We start from the raw sequence: 18,631 nt of genomic DNA, 5'->3' as shown, positions 1-18,631 counted from the left end.
AAAGAGGGAACCAACACAGATATTCTCAGCCACCAAGGCCAAAGCCATCTCCTCCATACTGCAACTATGCCTCTGATCTGACTAGTACAAAAGTGGCCAATCTGGCAGCACAGATTACAGACCAAGTCAAAGTCACTTCTCCACCACTACCCCTAAGTCCAAAAGAATTTTTCCAGAGAGTATGACAGCTTCCACAGAGCAGTACTGAGAAGATATTTTGTGATTAGCAAACTAACCACCCCACTGTTCAATGAAAGGAAAACCTGATTAATTAAAAACCAAAAAGATACTCTAAACAGTCACCATGACCCATAGCCTTGGTCACCACTGCCAGAGAACTTCTCTGACTTGCAAGTAGTCACAAACAGCTTTTCTAGAGACTCTAGCTACTCAGCAGAAAAAAACAAGTCTACACTTCCACATAAAATCCGATAACCTAGAGATGTTAGGACATCCCTTCCTCCAGACACAGATCTATCCCTAGGGAAATGGCCAATCCCTTCTGAACTTAAGCAATCATATCTGCAGATTGTCCATGGAGAATATTATCCACCTCTCTGTTTCAATGAGATAGCAGGCTGGATTTTCCACACTGGCTATTATCTCAGAGAGCAGCAGATAATGACAAAGCTTCTGGACAAGGAAGCATGAAAACATGGTCAACTCAGCCAGGAAATTATGGCTGAGACAGTCTGTACATTGCTGCTATTCCCAGCATAATCCTGTCCTGGGCATCATCCAGGCAGTGGATACGTGCATGAGGGGACCACCTGCATTGCACACTAGACACAACCATCAGCTCCACCAGCTCATGCTTCTAAGTCCACCAGCTATGGTTTGTTAGTGTAGATATGGCTGCCTGCAAATACCCACGGCATTTGCCAGTGAATTTACTATAAAATATAAAAGGTTGGGTTTTTCCTTCACCCAAGAGATGAAGAATGGAAAGTCTTAGATAGGAACTGTAGCTAATTTTTTTAAAGGGCCAAATACTCCACTGATGTCAGCTGGCACCTCTCCATAGATTTCAATGGAGTTGTGCCAGTTTACATCATCTGATAACTTAGCCCAAAACTTCTAAACCTATTTGCTGTCATTTTGCAAGTGTCAAGTGTGGTTTACTTCAGAACTGGTCTGGGTATGATGATATTTTCCACTAACACTGCTTCAAATGTCATCTTCCTTTCTTATATCACATGACAACACACTTCTTTCATTAGACAGAAACCCTCTCAGGAATTTGGCAGAAGAACAGAACAGAAACGACCTTTATCTTCATTTTAAAGGTGTACTGATGGTTGTGTGGCTGCTGCGAGGAGCCGAAGGTGGGCAGGCAGCTCCCGAGATTCCTTCCCCTGTGTGAAGGGGACGTTTGTGTATTGCAGCACAGCAGTAAAACATGCACATTACCAAAGCAGTTACGAGCACATAGAAGAACATCTGGATGATGCACAGACTCACTACAGAGGCATGGTCACATCTTCTGTAGCAGCTGTGGTAGCCTGTTTGACTGAAGCTGGCAAACCTGAGTTTTAGCTACCCCTTTAGGTCAGATCTAGGGGTACATTTTGGCTCGCCCAGCTACTTCTCCACTGTTAAATGGCACATGTGGGGGGAGTAAGGCCAGCTGCAATGCATGTCCAACTGAAATGGTTTAAACAGCTACTACCCAGGAAGCAAACAGAGCAGTCTTGCTTTGCCACTGCTCAAGTGTAAAACCAGGATAATGTCACTCGCCTTGCTGGAGACATTACAATATAGTGAAAACATTCCAACCTGGAGCAAAATGATCCAAAGAGGAAGCTTGTGGGAGGCAGCATGTTGCTACCAGACTGGAAGGCCAGTACAACCATCCTGCCCACTCCAGCCAAAGCACACATCTAGCTGCTCCCCCCTGGCAAGGGGCTTCCCACAGGTCTTGTTCCCCTTTCCCTAAGTGGCTGTCCCTCTTTCACTTTATAGCTGTTCTTCTGAGGCTTTCATACTGCAGGAGGGTTGGACCAGATGACCTTTAAAGGTCCATTGTTATCCAGTGCATTCTATGATTTCACTGATGTTCCTGGTGGAAACAGGCAAATTAAAATCACTTTTCAGCACTTCTCAGAGACTAGATGTAAACCAGTTGAATTCAGATTACTGTTTAAGAGGGAGAAGAAAGAGCTTATCCTGAAGAGATCAAAATAGTTTCACTTCAAAGAGGAACATTTAATCTCAGAAAGGCCCAAACATCTTGTTCCACAATTTCCTAAGCGGTAAAAATATTATCAAAACAACGTCTTAGATTGTAAACTAACATATGCTAAAGATTAAAAAGAGCAAACACAATATTTAATAATTAAAGAAAAAAAAAACAGAACATTGCTTTGGGTCAAATAAATGTTTTATACTGGCTGGAAGTAACCCCTCAAAATGAAACAGCCTATTCACAGTATCACAGTATCACCAAGGTTGGAAGAGACTTCATAGATCATCAAGTCCAACCCTTTACCACAGAGCTCAAGGCTAGACCATGGCACCAAGTGCTACATCCAATCCTGCCTTGAACAGCTCCAGGGACCTATTGTTTCGCTGAAACTCTCCCTGAATTTCTGTTGCATCTTAGCACAAAGGATTTTGCTCCCAGAGCCTCAGCTTGGTCACTACCAGGGTGCCAGCAGAGGTGAGTATCACCTGGGCATAGTGCTCGGCAGGAGCGGGAGTACAGGCTGGATGTGACAGCGTGCAAGTGATGTTCACGTGTCCCTGCCACTGGTTTTCAGGTGGATGTACTGGAAGCAGACACTGTCACTTGCTTGCAATCTGCATCATGCTGCCGGCCCTGCATCAGAGGCACTGGCAATGCTTTCACATCTCTCCAGCCTGCTATTAATGTTGCTGCCAAACCCATCCTTGAAATGTCATCTCCAATCCTGTGGACTGTCTGTCCTGCTGGCGGGCTTAGGCTGCATCCAGGCAGTGCCCGCAATGCGGTGGGGAAGCAGCTCTGCTCTGGCACATGGGACCCTGAGAAACCCAAGGTCCCCTCTGCAGACCTGGTTTCACACCACACTAATCTGCAGTGAAGAAGTCTCGACTCACATCCTAAAAATTCCTTAATCAGATCACAAGTTCTTCCATGTAGAGCACCAAACACAACCATACGTTTAACGTGGCTCCTGAACTCCACAGTGCTACAACCAGCAGTAACAGGTGCCATGCTGATGTTATATGGTACCCCTGGCACTGCTTCTCCAGAGGAATAATCTAAATCCTGCAAACAAGCAAGCAATTAAAAAAGAGCACACAGAAAAGCTGTGCAGCAACCAAAGTAATTATACATCAGCCTAAATTATACCTTCAGAGAATGTTTAACAATTATCACTGGTATTAAGGCTGCTAACTAACAAAGCAACAGGCTGCCTGGGCTTTATATAAATTATTTTGTCCTTCTTCCTAGCAGCCAAGAATTAGCAGTGATGAAGAGCCACTTAATGTGGCTAATCACGGTAATTTTCCACAGAGTTCTGTCAGAGCTGGTCCTTCTTTCTGTAATCAAGGAGCTGGGAAAAAACCAAACTGTTTTCCTGTGGCATAGGGAGAGGTCACTAGGAAGGTCTCTTTCTTTGGCTAGGGATTTGCTTGGGCCAGGTAAAAGTCCTGCATGAAGTGCACCTGACAAAGTGACTTCCTCCAGTCCCATCTGTTTCACAGAATCTTTTAATTTGTTTCCTTTTACTGCAGCAATTCTGTGAACAACTTCCAGCAAGATGCTTAGAGTTAATCCTATGAAAATTCATTCTGTAATCCAAGGATTCATCACTATGGAAACTGCTTATAATTGGTACTTTTTATAGCTTTAAAAAAAAAAATCAGCATCAACAAAAGATATTCAAACTCCAATTGATAGATGTTTCATTCCCACTGGAGATTGCCAGCTTTGGAAAGGGGACATGATTCTCCCTGGTAATTTAAGAGAATTAACAACATGAAAGCACCCAATTAAGCTCCTAAACATGTTCTCTGCTGACACACAAAGATGCATCTGTGACACTGTGCAGGCAGTGGTGGGTCAGCATCACGAGTAACAGCACCAGCCCAATTCAGCCACTCACCTGCAGTATGGAGAGAGAGAAAGCTCTCCTGTGCTCTTCCCATCCACCCACTGCAATCAAGTCATAAAGATTAACTAATAATGTAAATCATGATCAGTACTCCTAAGAAGGGAGCAACAACCACAATCAGTGCCTGAGCTTTGTCTTGGGCACAGAAGGATTCACAGCACCATGTCAACCCACAGAGCTGTCCAGCAGATTCTGGTCACAGAAAGACAAAAGGGAGCATTCAAACAAACAGGACAGGAGTCTGCAAGATTTGGAATGCTGGAGGAAAGCCTGAATGTTTCTAATCGACCATGAGTCTGCTGTGGCCGAGTATGATCCCTCTTGCCTTGCAACCCAGAGTAATTCCCCTTGCTGCTTCTCTTCTCTGAGATGTGACTGGGAAAGGGAAAGTGAGGAGGATAAAACTTGACTGTACCTGTGGCAGCTGGGAAGAACACTCCAAAAACAGTGAAGAAGGACTCCCCCTGGCTGTAGTCCGGCAGTGTGTTGTTGAACATAAGCTCTTCGGAGTAGCCAACAAAACCGTTTTCTGTGAAGGCAAGAAGGGTGAGAGAACCTCAGAAACCAGAGAGTGCAGGAGACCCTCCAGCCTGCTCGTGGCAGCCACCCATCCTCTAAACACCTGTCTTAGCAGTGAATATTTCCAGGAATAGTTTGAAAGGACGAATGTCAGCTTGTTTGGTGCGGGGAGTGTGGTCACAAGGGTGAAAATGCCAAGGAAAGGTGCAGCAATGCAGGTCAGCACCACCAGGCTGGGCAGCTCTTGGCAAGCAAAGACATGGATTGTATCAAGTCCTGTCTGTGAGCAAGCAGGACATTTTCCTGTAAAACCTATCCATGGAGGAAAATGAGCTGCAGATACTTATTTATCCATGTAATTTCAATCTTTCCTTTCCAAATAGAGCAAAATTAGGCTGTCATAAAACAGCTGCATCCCTTAGAATGGCCTCACACTCTACCCCAGCTCTGTGGGTTTGCCTGCACAGACAAAACCCAGGATATGCCCAATGCTGTGATGCTGCTACCACCAGACTCAGTTTACACACTGGTTGACAATAAGCCTAAAGCCGATAAAGATAGCTTGCTGCAAGCTGGGCTCTCCCCTACAAGATGGGTTTCCCAGTGAAGAAGGAATAAGGTGCTCTAATACTGCTCACTTAACCCTCCTGATCCCATTGGACTCCTATTGCTGCATTATCATCTCCAAACCAGGACTAAATATGAGGCTGTGCATCAGGGCCAGCTGCCCCCCTCCCAAATCTTCTGCAGATGTTTTTCATGGTGCAACAAGAAGCAAATGCTCCAGACCATGGCCCGTGCCCTGCTCCTCACACCATCTTCAGCCAAGTCTTTCCAAGGTCCTAAGTTTTACTTTCCAAACAGAATTTTTTACAGAAGATGGGAGAGAGGGGAAAAGCAATGGGTAGGATATCATCCTGCAGCTGATTTACTGGGTGTGTAATGGCAGGCACTGTTCTTTCACTTTACACTGAAAGGACAGCTCAAATTCCTCCACAGCCTCGGATTTATTAGGAATAGTTGAGCCCGAGAGCTGATGTGCCAGCAGGGCATTACTTAGAACAGTTTTTAAATGCTTCCAGGTAGAAGAGGTAAGTCATAGAATCATAGAATCAACCAGGTTGGAAGAGACCTCCAAGATCATCCAGTCCAACCTAGCACCCTGCCCTATCCAATCAACTAGACCATGGCACTAAGTGCCTCATCCAGGCTTTTCTTGAAGACCCCCAGGGACAGTGCCTCCACCACCTCCCTGGGCAGCCCATTCCAATGGGAAATCACTCTCTCTGTGAAGAACTTCTTCCTAAGTCATGGAAGCAGGCTAAGGAATTAATAATATGGCTGGGAATTCAATCATTTCATTTTCAACAGACAACAGTGCTTTTTAATGCAGTATCTTTACCTGTGAAAACTCCTCCTCCCTGTCAATAATCCAAGTGCTCATGCTAGCTGGGGGTGGGAGGTGAGTGAAATAGGCTCCTTTTCCCCTCCTGCCACCACAATCTACTTCCACAAGACATGTGACTGCAATAACTTGAATTTTCTCATTAGCAGGCAGGATGTTGTTTATGGCTGCACAGGGTGATAGCCAGAAATTAAAAAGAGACTCCATCAAAGATGTCCCATGCCTCAAAGACAACATTAATGATGTTTGGACAACAGATTAAACCGGAAAATTAAATCAGAGCTCTGAACACAAGACGTATCCACTTTAAGTCTTGGAATATAACTAACCACAGAGCTTTGAAGTTGCCGCAGAAAAATTCTATAGATAATCAAAAGTTTCCTACTACATCTGCATTCATTGTGTTGTCTAAACATGGATGGAAACAGGCTGATAGAACAGGTCTCCTGCTGCTAGGCTTTTAAAAGCACCAGCTATCTTCACTAGGAACAAGCCCCGAATGAGATTTAAAGGGAATAAGCCCAGTGCAGCACACCGACCGCTGGACCTCACAGATGTCTGCAGAAAGTGCAGCTCCTGAAGAAACAAAGGGGAAATGTGTGTAGGCTGTATGTGCCTGCAAGACGAGACCTGAGGTACTTCAACTGGAATTCATGCCCGTGACAGCACCACCACATGGGCTGGTTGCACAGCTCCCACCAAACTGATGGAGGAAAATTTTAGTCACTGGCCAAGGGATTTGCAACAAAGTGCTTCTAATAACAATGTTAACGTCTCAGTAATAAAAGGAGTGGCCAAAACATTGATCTCACCCCAAAGAGATCTGCAAACCTTCTCCAATCTGTGCCTCACATCAGTGGCATCAAATATATCTATGTCACTCTTCACAAAAGTTTCTCCCAGTGATTCTTAAAAATCTCCTGTGAAGTTGCACTTTAGCCTTGCTTGATGGTTTCTCTCATGTTAGCCTGTCTTCATCATTTAGGTTTCCCTTACTGCCTTAATAAATCACCCTGTCTGAAGTTCACAATGTTATTTCTTGCCTGATCCATAAACCATTTGAATATTTCAGTAGCATCTTTTTGCCTACTTGAATCAGTCCCTGTCCTGCGCTTCTGCGGTCAATGACTCCTTCCAGACTGTAAAACTGTGTTTGCCTTCATCAGATCACAAACTGTCTTGTTCATACCACTTGGCCAACTGGTGTGATGTCATCTGGAAGTCTGACCCTCTCAGCAAGGGTCAGCTGAGCCCTTCCCAGCTGGGAATCATCTGCAAATTGAATCTGCATATTCTCTATTCCATCATCCAAGCCATTAAGGAAAATACCAAACACCAGACCCTTGCAAGCCTCACCATGCACAGTGTCCTGCCTTGTTAGGGAACCATCTCCACCAGAGCTCTTCCAGCTGGATTTCAGGGTTATATAAATTCAACTACAGATTGATCCAGACACTTTGGCTGCCTTACGTTCTTTCTCAATACAGAAGGCCAAGCATACAACCAGACTACATTTTCTGTGATACCATTTTGGCCTTACCATAGCCAAAGAGAAGACTGTGAGAGCCCCAAGTTCAATGTCTGACCTGCACATGTGTGAATCTGATCCCTATTAAGAAGCCAAATGATCTCTTGTTCTATATCCATTCATCTGCTGTTCCCTTTCCAAACTCATTCCCCTAAGTGTAAATCCTGGATGGAAGAGACAAAGCCTGACAGCATGGCAGATGTCACTGGAAGTGCAGCGAATGACTGCCACAGATCTGTTGAGAGTCACAGGATGCGCCTACGACTCCATCCCACTTCTGCTTCCTTTCCTCACAGCTCTTTTGGGTGAGAGGAAGTCCAGCTATTCCACATTTCCCCTTTACACACAACCAGGACCCTTCTTGTCTAATTAAAGTTCATCCAAATGTTACTTGCTATTACAACCTCACTTCTCAGTCAATCACCCTCCTGTGAAGCAAATCTCACACCCCTTTTGATCGGTTTTACACCGGGATTTGCAATCACCATCAATTTAAGCAAGTCAGCAGCATGCGACCACAGAGCTGAGAACAACATGCTGTGAGCATCTCCTGGCTGCCCTCATGCCTGCGACAGAAGCGAGTCATCTGTGACCTTTCAGCTGTCATATTAATGAGACTAATTGTAGCTGACAGGGCAATTGGGCTGAAAATCATCCAAAACAAAACAGGACTCAGTGAGTGAGACCAATCGGTTAAACCAACAGAGCACTCAGACGGTTGTTCGCAGAGTCAATTATCCACATCCCATTGAAAATGCACTTCAAAAGGACGAGTTTCATAAGGAGGAGGGAAGGAAATGTGATAGGGTCTATATTTGGCTCTCTGATCTCCAAACAAGGCAAGATCAATTTATTAATTTTTTTTCTTAAGAGGGTCTCTTCCCACTGCTAACTGCTGGGCACATGGTCCAAGCCAGATTCCTCCCTCTTTGCTCATTACAAAATGTTTGTCTGACAAATTTTGCTCTCAGTTAATTCATGCAACCCCACAGCCTCTAAATCCTGCTTTCAATGATCCTGCTCTTGCTGCCTTGCAGAGGGTCTGGAGCTGAAGTGCTATAAACAATCTTCCCAGAGTCATGCTAGAAGGTAAAGAAGTCGGTTCCTTCTCTGTGTCATGTCAGCTTTATGGGAAATGCATAATAAAGAGCAGTAACAATTTATTTTCATCATTAGATACTCAATAAAGAGCAGGCAAATAATGAGTCTCTCAAGCGGTTTAGCTGAAATAAATAAACAACAGGGGGAAAAAATGACTTAGAGCAACATCTGAATTAATCATGTGAATTTTGAGAAATTAAATCCTTCCAGTTGCCCTTATTAAAGTGACATAATAAACAATAAAAACCACCTAGCACATTTCAAATGGAAGAAATTCCAGGATAGGCATCCTCCATTCACAAGCACAGAGGGACTACAAGAGACGCAGATGAAGTAACAGGAGGGACATAGCCAGGACTCTCATGTCCCCCTGGCCACCACAGATGCTTGACAGGAGGCATTAGCCTGGTTGCCATCACTAAATCCCACTCTGTCCTATCTTGTTTCCATGTTTGAGATTTTCTTGCGCCACTTCTCCCACCTCTTGCCCTGTGGAAGAGGATGAAAGCAGCCCAGGAGGTATTTGGCACTCAGAACACTCTTTAGCAGGGCAACTCCTCCGTGCAGCCTGGGCTTCTGGAGTGAGACTCAAGGAGGCTGGAGAAAGGGCACAAGGCAAAGCCGCGGTTATGTGGGGTCAGATCATTATGCAACGACACAGAGGACAACGGTGCTGCCAAGTTCCAGGCAACCTGGAGCTCATTACAGATTAGTCAAGTCTTGGCCAAATTCAATAAGCCTGTTCACAAGCTTAAGGTTAAGTAAACCCTGGCATTGAAGCAGGGGCTAAATAATGCAAAAATGGAAAGCCACCTTAAGAAACAGCTCCCAGAAGACAGTCACGTATTGCACTCTGCTTGTGATTAGAGCTTTTAATTACAAAGGTGAATGCTAAAGGCACCAAATGGTGACATTTTTTTTTCTTTTCCTAAATAACTAAGCCCACACATTCCTGCCTGGAAGGTACTTGCTGAGATTAGTGTTCAGAGGAACAGCTGGAAGTGTTTGTCTTGCAGCACATTTCCCAGGTCCGACATCAGAATTTTCAGGATCCTCTGTGACATAAGATATGGAGAATCAAAGAATAATTATATATCCTTGCCATAATCATCTCTTCTCTCTCTCTCCTCCACTTATTCTTCCATCTCTAAACCCTTCTCACATAAGCTCCGGAATGCTGTTGTTCCCCTTGTCAGGACATGTATATGATCATGTGAGGTCCTGGGGAGAGTGCTGGACATATTCAGACACACCAATACAGAAAAAAATTGAATGGTCCTCACGACCTGGTCACACAGCTGCCATTCTCACCTCAACACACACCTCTGAAGTGAGATAAAGTTTCACTCATCACTAGCCACAAGTTTGCATTTTCCTCCTCTACACCGTTAGCCAAGGACAAGGTACAAGCTCAGAACAAGTCAAGCCCTGTCTGGTTGGTAACTCTCAGAAGTTGTGGTCCATCAGGCAACTGTTGGGCAGCCTAAACCGAATTAATTCCTACAAAGGTCAAAGGGCTTTGTGCAGGGAAGGAGTAAAATTCTCCCTTCAAAAGCCCTTGAAACATAATTCTTCCCCTGCCTAGAGAAGCAGCTCATGCACAGATGATCTGTTGGTCACCAAACTCACCAAAACATACTAACTACCTATCACAAAAGAACAGCATATTCACATGCCAAGGGAAAGTCAAGCATGCCTGGCTTTAACACAGCAAGCAAAGTGGTTTTCCAGCACCTCAGTGTGCAATCACAAACAAACAAGATTAACCATCAAAACAGAAACTCTGGAGGTGCAGAATTGGAGGCAAAGGCAAAAATGTCATCTAAACCCCACATCCTTATGTTCCCACCACACTCTGAAAACACTGAGATTTGAGGCATCAAGCAGCACAGGATCCTCTCACATAACAGAGTGATGCTCTGTGCCAGTGCAGCCACACTGCAGATGGCTCTGGGCTTCCCCAGCAAAGGTACTCACACATGCCAAAGAATGACGTGAGTCTGGTGGAGAGCAGCCTCATGCCAGCAACGCCACACAGCACATCCAAAGAAAGTCACTGAAGATGGTGCACCTTCCCAGTGGATTGGCATCATCAAAGCAGCACAAAGAGGTCACTGGAGTCATGAATAATACTTGAATCATTTTTCCCAATGGAATTAAAAATAAACCAACCAAGGTGGTGCAGTCGCAAGCTCCATCCCTCCACATCCCTCCGTGCACACGCTTGGCTTCCTGTGTTTGGGCTTGTTTAACACTGATATTAACAATCACATTTCCAACGTTCTTCCAAGGTTGGGTCACTTCTGCAGCAGTGCCCTTGCAACCCTTCAGCTCCAATTCTGGCAGTATTCCCAAATTTTTCCTCAGTCAAGCCCAACACTACCATCGCTATTCCCAGGTGCCATGCTACTGCCTAGCACAAGGCAGATGGAAGCAAAGATGTATAAGACAAAATGTGGAAAGGTCAGGAAGGAAAACAGAGGGAGAGAAGCAGTACTGGAGGTGGGCAAAGACAGCACAGTGTTTTTTCCATGCTACCAGCCCACTGCTAAACTTGCTGTGGACTGACACTTAGTCTGTGAGGTGCATGAAGACATTTTCACTAGAAAGTCCTAGTCTTCTAAGAGACAGGGAACTGGTGAGTCACGAAAGCAAAGCATGTTAAGATGCAGAGTTGTGCTAGTAGGTACAGAGAAAAAACACAACCTTAGCTGAACTCATACAAGGATACAAGAACGTTTTAACATCTTCCAGAACATCCCCTGCATCACCTTTGGATATAGAAGACTGGAAAGAAACAAAAGTGAAACAGAAGAGCTGCAGAGGAGCAGAGCTTGAGAAGAATGGAATGGACTGAAGAGATCCATGCCCCTGTCTTATGATACTACTACGCTCATCCACCCAGGGGATCACACTTGCCAAACCCAGATTGCCCTTTTCTGCAGCCCCAGAGCAAGGTGTGTGCCATGTGAGTCAGATCTGAAACTAGGCAAGAGGAATTTTTCTGCTGAATGCATGCAAGTCAATGACTATGCAGTGATAAAAATGCAGCTATTATGCAATTAGCACGGTGGCACGTGGCCACGCTGACAAATCAGCACAGAAAGACTGCAGAGCATCTGCATGAGCTGCCAGGGGACTGAGAGATGGGAGATGTGGGAGCTCTGCAGCTCTTGCTCTACCACACCCTAATCCAGATCACTGTTGGCACCCCCAAGGACAAAGTACTACACAGAAGAGGAGGTAAGAGTGGAAAGGGTCAAAATTCCCTCTGGAAATTCATCCCTAAATCCCAGTTAAACATATTTACTATCAAAAGAGCTCAGAGTGATCACAGACCCCAAGCCACAGGCTGTGGCAGCAAAAGCAGCAGCTCTGTCCTTGCTGTCTTCTCATATGGAAAAAACAGACCAGTTGAAAATTAACCACTGGGTGCCATGGCTACATCTCCCCATGCCTCCCTGCCCAAGGCAAGTGGTGTTATCAACGGTGCCAAACCAAACCTGAGCAGTGAGAGGCAACCAAGGGCGGGCAGAGGAGCCCACTGCTATTTTTCCTTGTGGTAAACAAAATCCCTCCTATTTTATCATTAGCACTAGGGAGTTGGTTTCATAAATGAGAACAAACAACAAACTTAGGTTTGAAATTCATCAGAGCTGCAAGCAGCAAGAGGTGGGTGGGACCAGAGCAACTTTAAAGAAAGAAGGAGTTCCCTTAACCAAGACTTTCTCTGCACCCATAATAAGGCCAGCAAACCCAGAATGAGAGATGATGCGAAGTCTGTAATTGAAGGAGTGAAAGCCATAGTTAAAACAATATAAAAAAGGCCAAGCCCTGAGAAAGGCAACTCAAATCCCTTATCTTTTGATGGAAAAGAATGTGCTCCCTGAGATTAATGACGTGTTTACCAGAAAGGAAATCACCGCCCTTCTGAAGCAGCAAGTGTTTGTTCCTCCCGAGCCCCTGTTTTCTGCTCCAGAGCTGATCTCCCAAACCTCCTGTTTAAAGTCAACACACAATACAGCTTCCTGCTGCCATGGGCTCTGAGGGATCCTGCCATTAACCCTCTCCCAAAATCCACCCTCTACAACACCTGCCTGTCCCAGACACCACTGGCAAGGATGAAAACAGGGTATTGCAGTCACGCTTCAAGTACCGGCACAGAGACAGGCATCACACTGATGGCTGCCAGCAGCCTCACTGCAGGGTGATGAATCACCCTTGTGCATAAATATTTCTCAGTCAAGCAGATGAATTAGCAAGTGTGGAGACTGACAGAGCTGTCAAGGGGAAGCACTCACTCGTCTTGCTCTTCTCCAAAGCCTGCAGACACAGCAGGCGACCTCTTCTCAAGTTGCTTGGGGTTTCGTCAGCGTGCCCTGCAGCCTGGCCTGCCACAGGATGCTCTTGGGAAGAGCTCCAACTCCAGCCAGCATCATGGCCTGCCGTGTTAGGGGGGGCATGGAGGAGCATGGAATTTGCACACTGAAAACACTCAAGTGTTCAAGAAAGTCTAGAGCAGAAGGGGGTGATCTGTTTGAGGAAACCCACAAGAAACTCACTCAGTCCTTTGCACACCTGGCAAACTCAGATATTCACACTCTCCTGCTCGGGTAAACATACTCATAGAATCATAGAATCAACCAGGTTGGAAGAGACCTCCAAGATCATCCAGTCCAACCTATCACCCAGCCCTATCCAGTCAACTAGACCATGGCACTAAGTGCCTCATCCAGTCTTTTCTTGAAGACCCACGGTGCCTCCACCACCTCCCTGGGCAGCCCATTCCAATGGGAAATCACTCTCTCTGTGAAGAACTTCATGCTCCATCCCTCCTCTCATCATGAGCATCCCAGCCACGAGAGCCATCAGGTCACGAGCATCCTGCTCTCCCTAAAGCCAACATGCCCACAACGCTGGGTGCTGGCCAGCAACTGAACATAGCACAAAAGACAGAATAAACAAAGCCAGCTGCTTAAAGCTGTCTCTGACATTCATATTTAGCTAACAGGGCAATTTTCATCTGCGGGATGCTGTCACCTCTCTCAGGTTGTGAAGCAGCCTCCACTTCCCCTGAGCTCTCCCCAGTCACATCACACCTCCCGTGGGACCAGGCCTGAGTGGGAGGAAATGCTAATTTCTGCCCAACTTCCCATGTGCCTTTTTATCTCCACCTTGGCTTTATCTCCACCTTTGTGGAAAGCCACCAGCAGACACAAGAGCACACACACAGAGCCCAAAAGAGCCCACACAGGAGCTCCTCATCACAGAAGGCCAGCACCTTGGCACTGCTTACACCAAGGAAAACTCAGGAATCTGTCTGTGGATGTAGCAAGCAGAGCTGATTGGCACTTATTACAGAATCACAGAATATCAGAGGTTGAAAGGGACTTCCAGAGATCATCGAGTCCAAACACACCCCTGCCAGGAATGCATCCAGGGAGGTTTTGAAAGCCTCCAGAGAAGGAGACCTCACGACCTCTCTGGGTAGCCTGTTCCAGTGCTCTGTCACCCTTACTGTAAAAATGTTTCTCCTCATGTTGAGATGAAACCTTCCAGTTTGTAGCCATTTCTCCTTGTCTTATTGCTGCTGACCACCAGAAAGAGCTTGGCCGTATCCACTTCACACCCACCCCTCAGATACCTGTACACATTGGTAAGATCTCCTCTCAGCCTCTCCAGACTAAATGTCCCCAGGTTTCTCAGTCTCTCTTCTTAGGGGAGATGCTCAAGTCCCCCAGTCATCCTCATGGCTCTCTGTTGGACTCTCCCCAGCAGGTCCCTGTCTCTGGGGAGCCCAAAACTGAATGTGGTCTCACCAAGGCAGAGTAGAAGGAAAGAAGAACCTCCCTAGCCCTGCTGGCCACAGTTTTCCTGACACACCCCAGGATGCCATTGGCTCTCTTGACCACAAGGGCACATTGCTGGCCCATGCAGAACTTGCTGTCCACTGGGACTCCAAAGCCTTCCTCCACGGAGCTGCTTTCCAGCAGGGCAGCTCTAAACCGGTACTGGTGCATGCTGTTATTCCTCCCCAGATGCAGGGCCCTGCACTTGCCCTTGTTGAACTTCATGTAGTTTTTCTACCTCTACAGGGTAGTGGGCTGAGGTTTTTTTTCGGTTGGTTTTTGTTGTTGAAGTTGTTGGGTTGGGTTTTTTTTTAATTAAAAAAAATAAATGGATGCTTTCTGCAGGTGGGTGGAAAATCTGAGATTCTGGTTAGGAGAAAAAAAAGGCAGAGGTTTTAACGTGGCTATTTTGACTTTATGAAGCCCATCTATGTTTTATAGTATTTAATGCTAAGCACCAGACTTGCCATAATATATAAAATCCTTCCAGTATGATTTTAGCTTTTGATGTGGTGTCTGCTACCTGCCTTGTTCAGCAGCATTTAAACCAGCCACTGGGAATGCTTCCACTCGTTGCAGAGAGGTCTAGAAGCACGACATCCATTGCTTCATCTTTTTTCTAGGAAAATAGTTTGCCTCAATAGGATAATATTATTAATTACAGAGAGGTATTCCTCAGAAGTCATGCCCAGAGTCCCGGGTTGTGGGAGGTGCTGCAGAGCTTCGATGAAAAACCCCAGCCTTGAGAAATTAGAATTTAGGCTGAGTCAAAGGCACAACAATTGGAGGAAAATGAGCAGCAGTTGAACAGCAACGGTGATGACACACATCCTTTGGACTCGTTGGAGTGACCTCCTTTCTAACTTCGAGCCACTCCATGTACTGCTTGGGACAAAGCCTAATCCATGTCAGTTAAATCCCCACCTTTCAAAAGAAAGCACTTAACTGAAATGTGACACAATCCATCAGACCCTCCCATGGTCTGCAGAGTCTTCTGCCATGGTCTACTGGGTCTTCAGCCATAATCACGACTAGAGCATCCCATACTTCCAAATTACACGATCACAGGACGTTAGGAGTTGGAAGGGACCCAAGGAGATCATCGAGTCCAACCCCTCTGCCACAGCAGGACAATCCTATCTAACACAGATCACACAGGAACACATCCAGACAGGCCTTGAAAGGCTCCAGAGAAGGAGACCCTACAATCTCTCTGGGAAGCCTGTTCCAGTCTGTGACCCTTACAGTAAAGAAGTTCCCTCTTGTGTTGAGGTGGAGCCTCTTGTGCTGCTACTTACACTCACTGCTCCTTGTCCTATCCCAGGGAGCAAGTGAGCAGAGCCTGTCCCCCCCATCCTGGCCAGCCCTCAGATACTTATAAACATTTATCAAATCCCCTCTAAGTCTTCTTTTCTCCAGACCAAAAAGTCCCAGGTCCCTCAGCCTCTCCTTATAAGCCATGCCCTCCAGTCCCCTAATCATCCTTGTAGCTCTCTGCTGGACTCTCTCCAGCAGATCCCTGTCCCTCTTAAACTGGAGAGCCCAAAACTGAACACAGTATTCAAGATGGGGTCTCACCAGGGCAGAGTAGAGCAGATGGGGAGGAGAACCCTTGATCTGCTGGACACACTCTTCCTAATACACCCCAGGATCCCACTGGCCTTCTTGGCCACAAGGGCACATTGCTGAGCCATGGTGAATCTGTTATCCACCAGGACCCCCAGGTCCCTCTCCACAGGGCTGCTCTCCAGCAGATCACCTCCCAGCCTGTACTGGTGTAGTTTGTTATTCCTCCCCAGATGCAGGACTCTGCACTTGTCCTTGTTGAACTCCATCTGGTTCCTCTGTGCCCAGCTCTCCAGTCTGCCCAGGTCTCTCTGGATGGCCACACAGCCTTCAGCAGTGGTTCTATTAATCAGATGACAATGGTATTTCAACACAAAACCACTACTGTCTGTATTTATAGGTTGGACTTGATGATCTCAAAGGTCTTTTCCAACCTGATTAATTCTGTGATTTGTTTATTTTTGTGATTCTGTGTCCAAAATAATAACCTCCTTGGGAGGTTTTCATTATCCTCTATAAAACACTCAGAGTTACAACTTCAAGTCTCCTTTCAGACTACAACCAAACTGGAATTTAAACAGTGCTTGATTTTGGAAAATTGATGCATGATTTTGTCATCTAAAATATTTTTTTTACTTGTTTTAAACTATTAATTTAATTCAGGTCAAATCAAATATATTTCCCCCCCAAAAAAAAACACACCACTTTTTTCAACAAATGCATTCCCCTTTTGAGTAGAAAAGAAAACCAGTGAGAGCCACCAGGCCACCATGCTGGCCACTGAGCCTGCAGCGTGCACTTGCAGCCCAGAGAGCCAACCAGATCCTGGGCTGCCTCAGGAGAAGTGTGGCCAGCAGGTTGAGGGAGGTGATTCTCCCTCTCTACTCCACTCTGGTGAAATCCTACCTGGAGTACTGTGTCCAGTTCTGCAGCCCCCATTACAAGAGGGATGTGGAGATGCTGGAGCGTGTCCAGAGAAGGGCCACTGGGATGATCAGAAGGCTGCAGCACCTCTGCTATGAGGACAGACTGAAAGAGTTGGGGCTGTTCAGTCTGGAGAAGAGGTGGCTCTGAGGTGACCTTCTTGTGGCCTTTCAGTATCTGCAGGGGGCCTACAAAAAAGCTGTGGAAGGACTTTTCAGGACACCAGGGAGTGACAGGACTAGGGGGAATGGAGCCAAGCTGGAGGTGGGTAGGTTCAGACTGGATGTGAGGAGGAAGTTGTTCAGCATGAGAGTGGTGAGAGCCTGGAATGGGTTGCCCAGGGAGGTGGTTGAGGCCCCATCCCTGGAGATGTTTAAGGCCAGGCTGGATGGGGCTGTGGGCAGCCTGATGTAGGGTAGGGTGTCCCTGCCAATGGCAGGGGCTTGGAACTAGATGATGCCTGTAGTCACTTCCAACCCTGACTGGTTCTATGATTCTATGATCTAGACCAATGAAGGTACAATCAGACTAAAATGTGTTATGTACAGCCAAAAAAGGCCAAAAATTGTTCTAACACAAGCTGGCAGAGAAGATGATGAGCAGTAGATAAGAACCTACGTCACAGGCAAAGTTTTCTCCTTAGCCTAGGAGAAGAATGTGAACTAGAAGTGAGAGGCTACAGAAAGAATCTATTATCTGGAAATTATCTTTATGAATTAAATTGCTAAATAAGGAAAGCTGATTTGGGGCACAGTTGACTGTGACTGGAATTAAACACTAGGGAAAGAGAAAGAGGAAGTGAAATATCTCCATAATTTGAAAACAATTATGTAGTTTCACTAGAAAAGAGGAGGGAAAAATCTATACCATTAAATAAAGCTGTACTGTTTAAGCACAGCAATGCAGAGAAATGGAGAGGTTATGGGATGATATATATATCTTAAGTCAATCCATTTTATTAGGTCTCTAGCATTAAAGAAGTTGCTGATAAATGGAGAGCCTGCATAGGAGGTATTTTGGGGGGACTGGGCAGGAAAAGCCCACATGAAGACAGTGCCTAGCTGGGGACAAAATCAGCTGAGGGATTTATTTACAAGCTCTAGGAAGATGGGGTCAGCATTGCCTCACAGAGAAACAGCAAAGAAATCAGAGGTGGAGTCAACTGTGCACTAGATCTCCTGTATAAATTAGGAGCACTTTTACCTATTAAACAAATCTGAATCTGTAACAACCCCATCAAACTCTCTCCTGCTCCAGGAACAGACCCAGGTCAGTCCAGTCCAGCCCAGCCCTGATACCACCAAGCAGTGCCACCTTTTAGGGTGTCAGATGAGAGGAAGACCCTCCTCCTCACTCCCATGGCCCACGTAGCTGCTTGATGCAGCCTACAGAAGGCTGAAGAGGAGCACAAGATGTTTTCCAAGCAAGATGGTTTAATGCAGAAAGAAAGGACATCAGCTGGTCCCCAAGGCTTCAAGAATGGTGGGTTTTGCCTGCAGGAACCAGAACAGTTTGGCTAGAAAGGGACATCTAAAGGTTATCTAGTTCAAACTCCCTGCAGCGAGCAGTGGTATCTTCAAATACATCAGGTTGCTCAGAGTCCCACCCAATCTGACCTTGAATGTTTCCAATGATGGGG

General features: G+C 45.9%; 1 protein-coding gene across 1 annotated transcript in view; it reads right to left on the bottom strand.

The window, feature by feature from the left end:
• Window positions 1-18,631, bottom strand: part of SLC12A8 (solute carrier family 12 member 8) — a 59,281-nt gene that overhangs the window by 25,958 nt on the left and 14,692 nt on the right. Inside the window, exon 5 of the mRNA XM_064166512.1 lies at window positions 4,516-4,629. Within this exon, the coding sequence (XP_064022582.1) occupies window positions 4,516-4,629 (114 nt within the window). The remainder of the gene's footprint in view (window positions 1-4,515; window positions 4,630-18,631) is intronic.

Source organism: Pogoniulus pusillus, chromosome 2 (assembly GCF_015220805.1).
Source record: "Pogoniulus pusillus isolate bPogPus1 chromosome 2, bPogPus1.pri, whole genome shotgun sequence".
Classification (NCBI taxonomy): Eukaryota; Metazoa; Chordata; class Aves; order Piciformes; family Lybiidae; genus Pogoniulus; species Pogoniulus pusillus.
The sequence above is the reverse complement of the archived record's forward strand: the minus strand, read 5'-3'. Positions and strand labels throughout refer to the sequence as shown.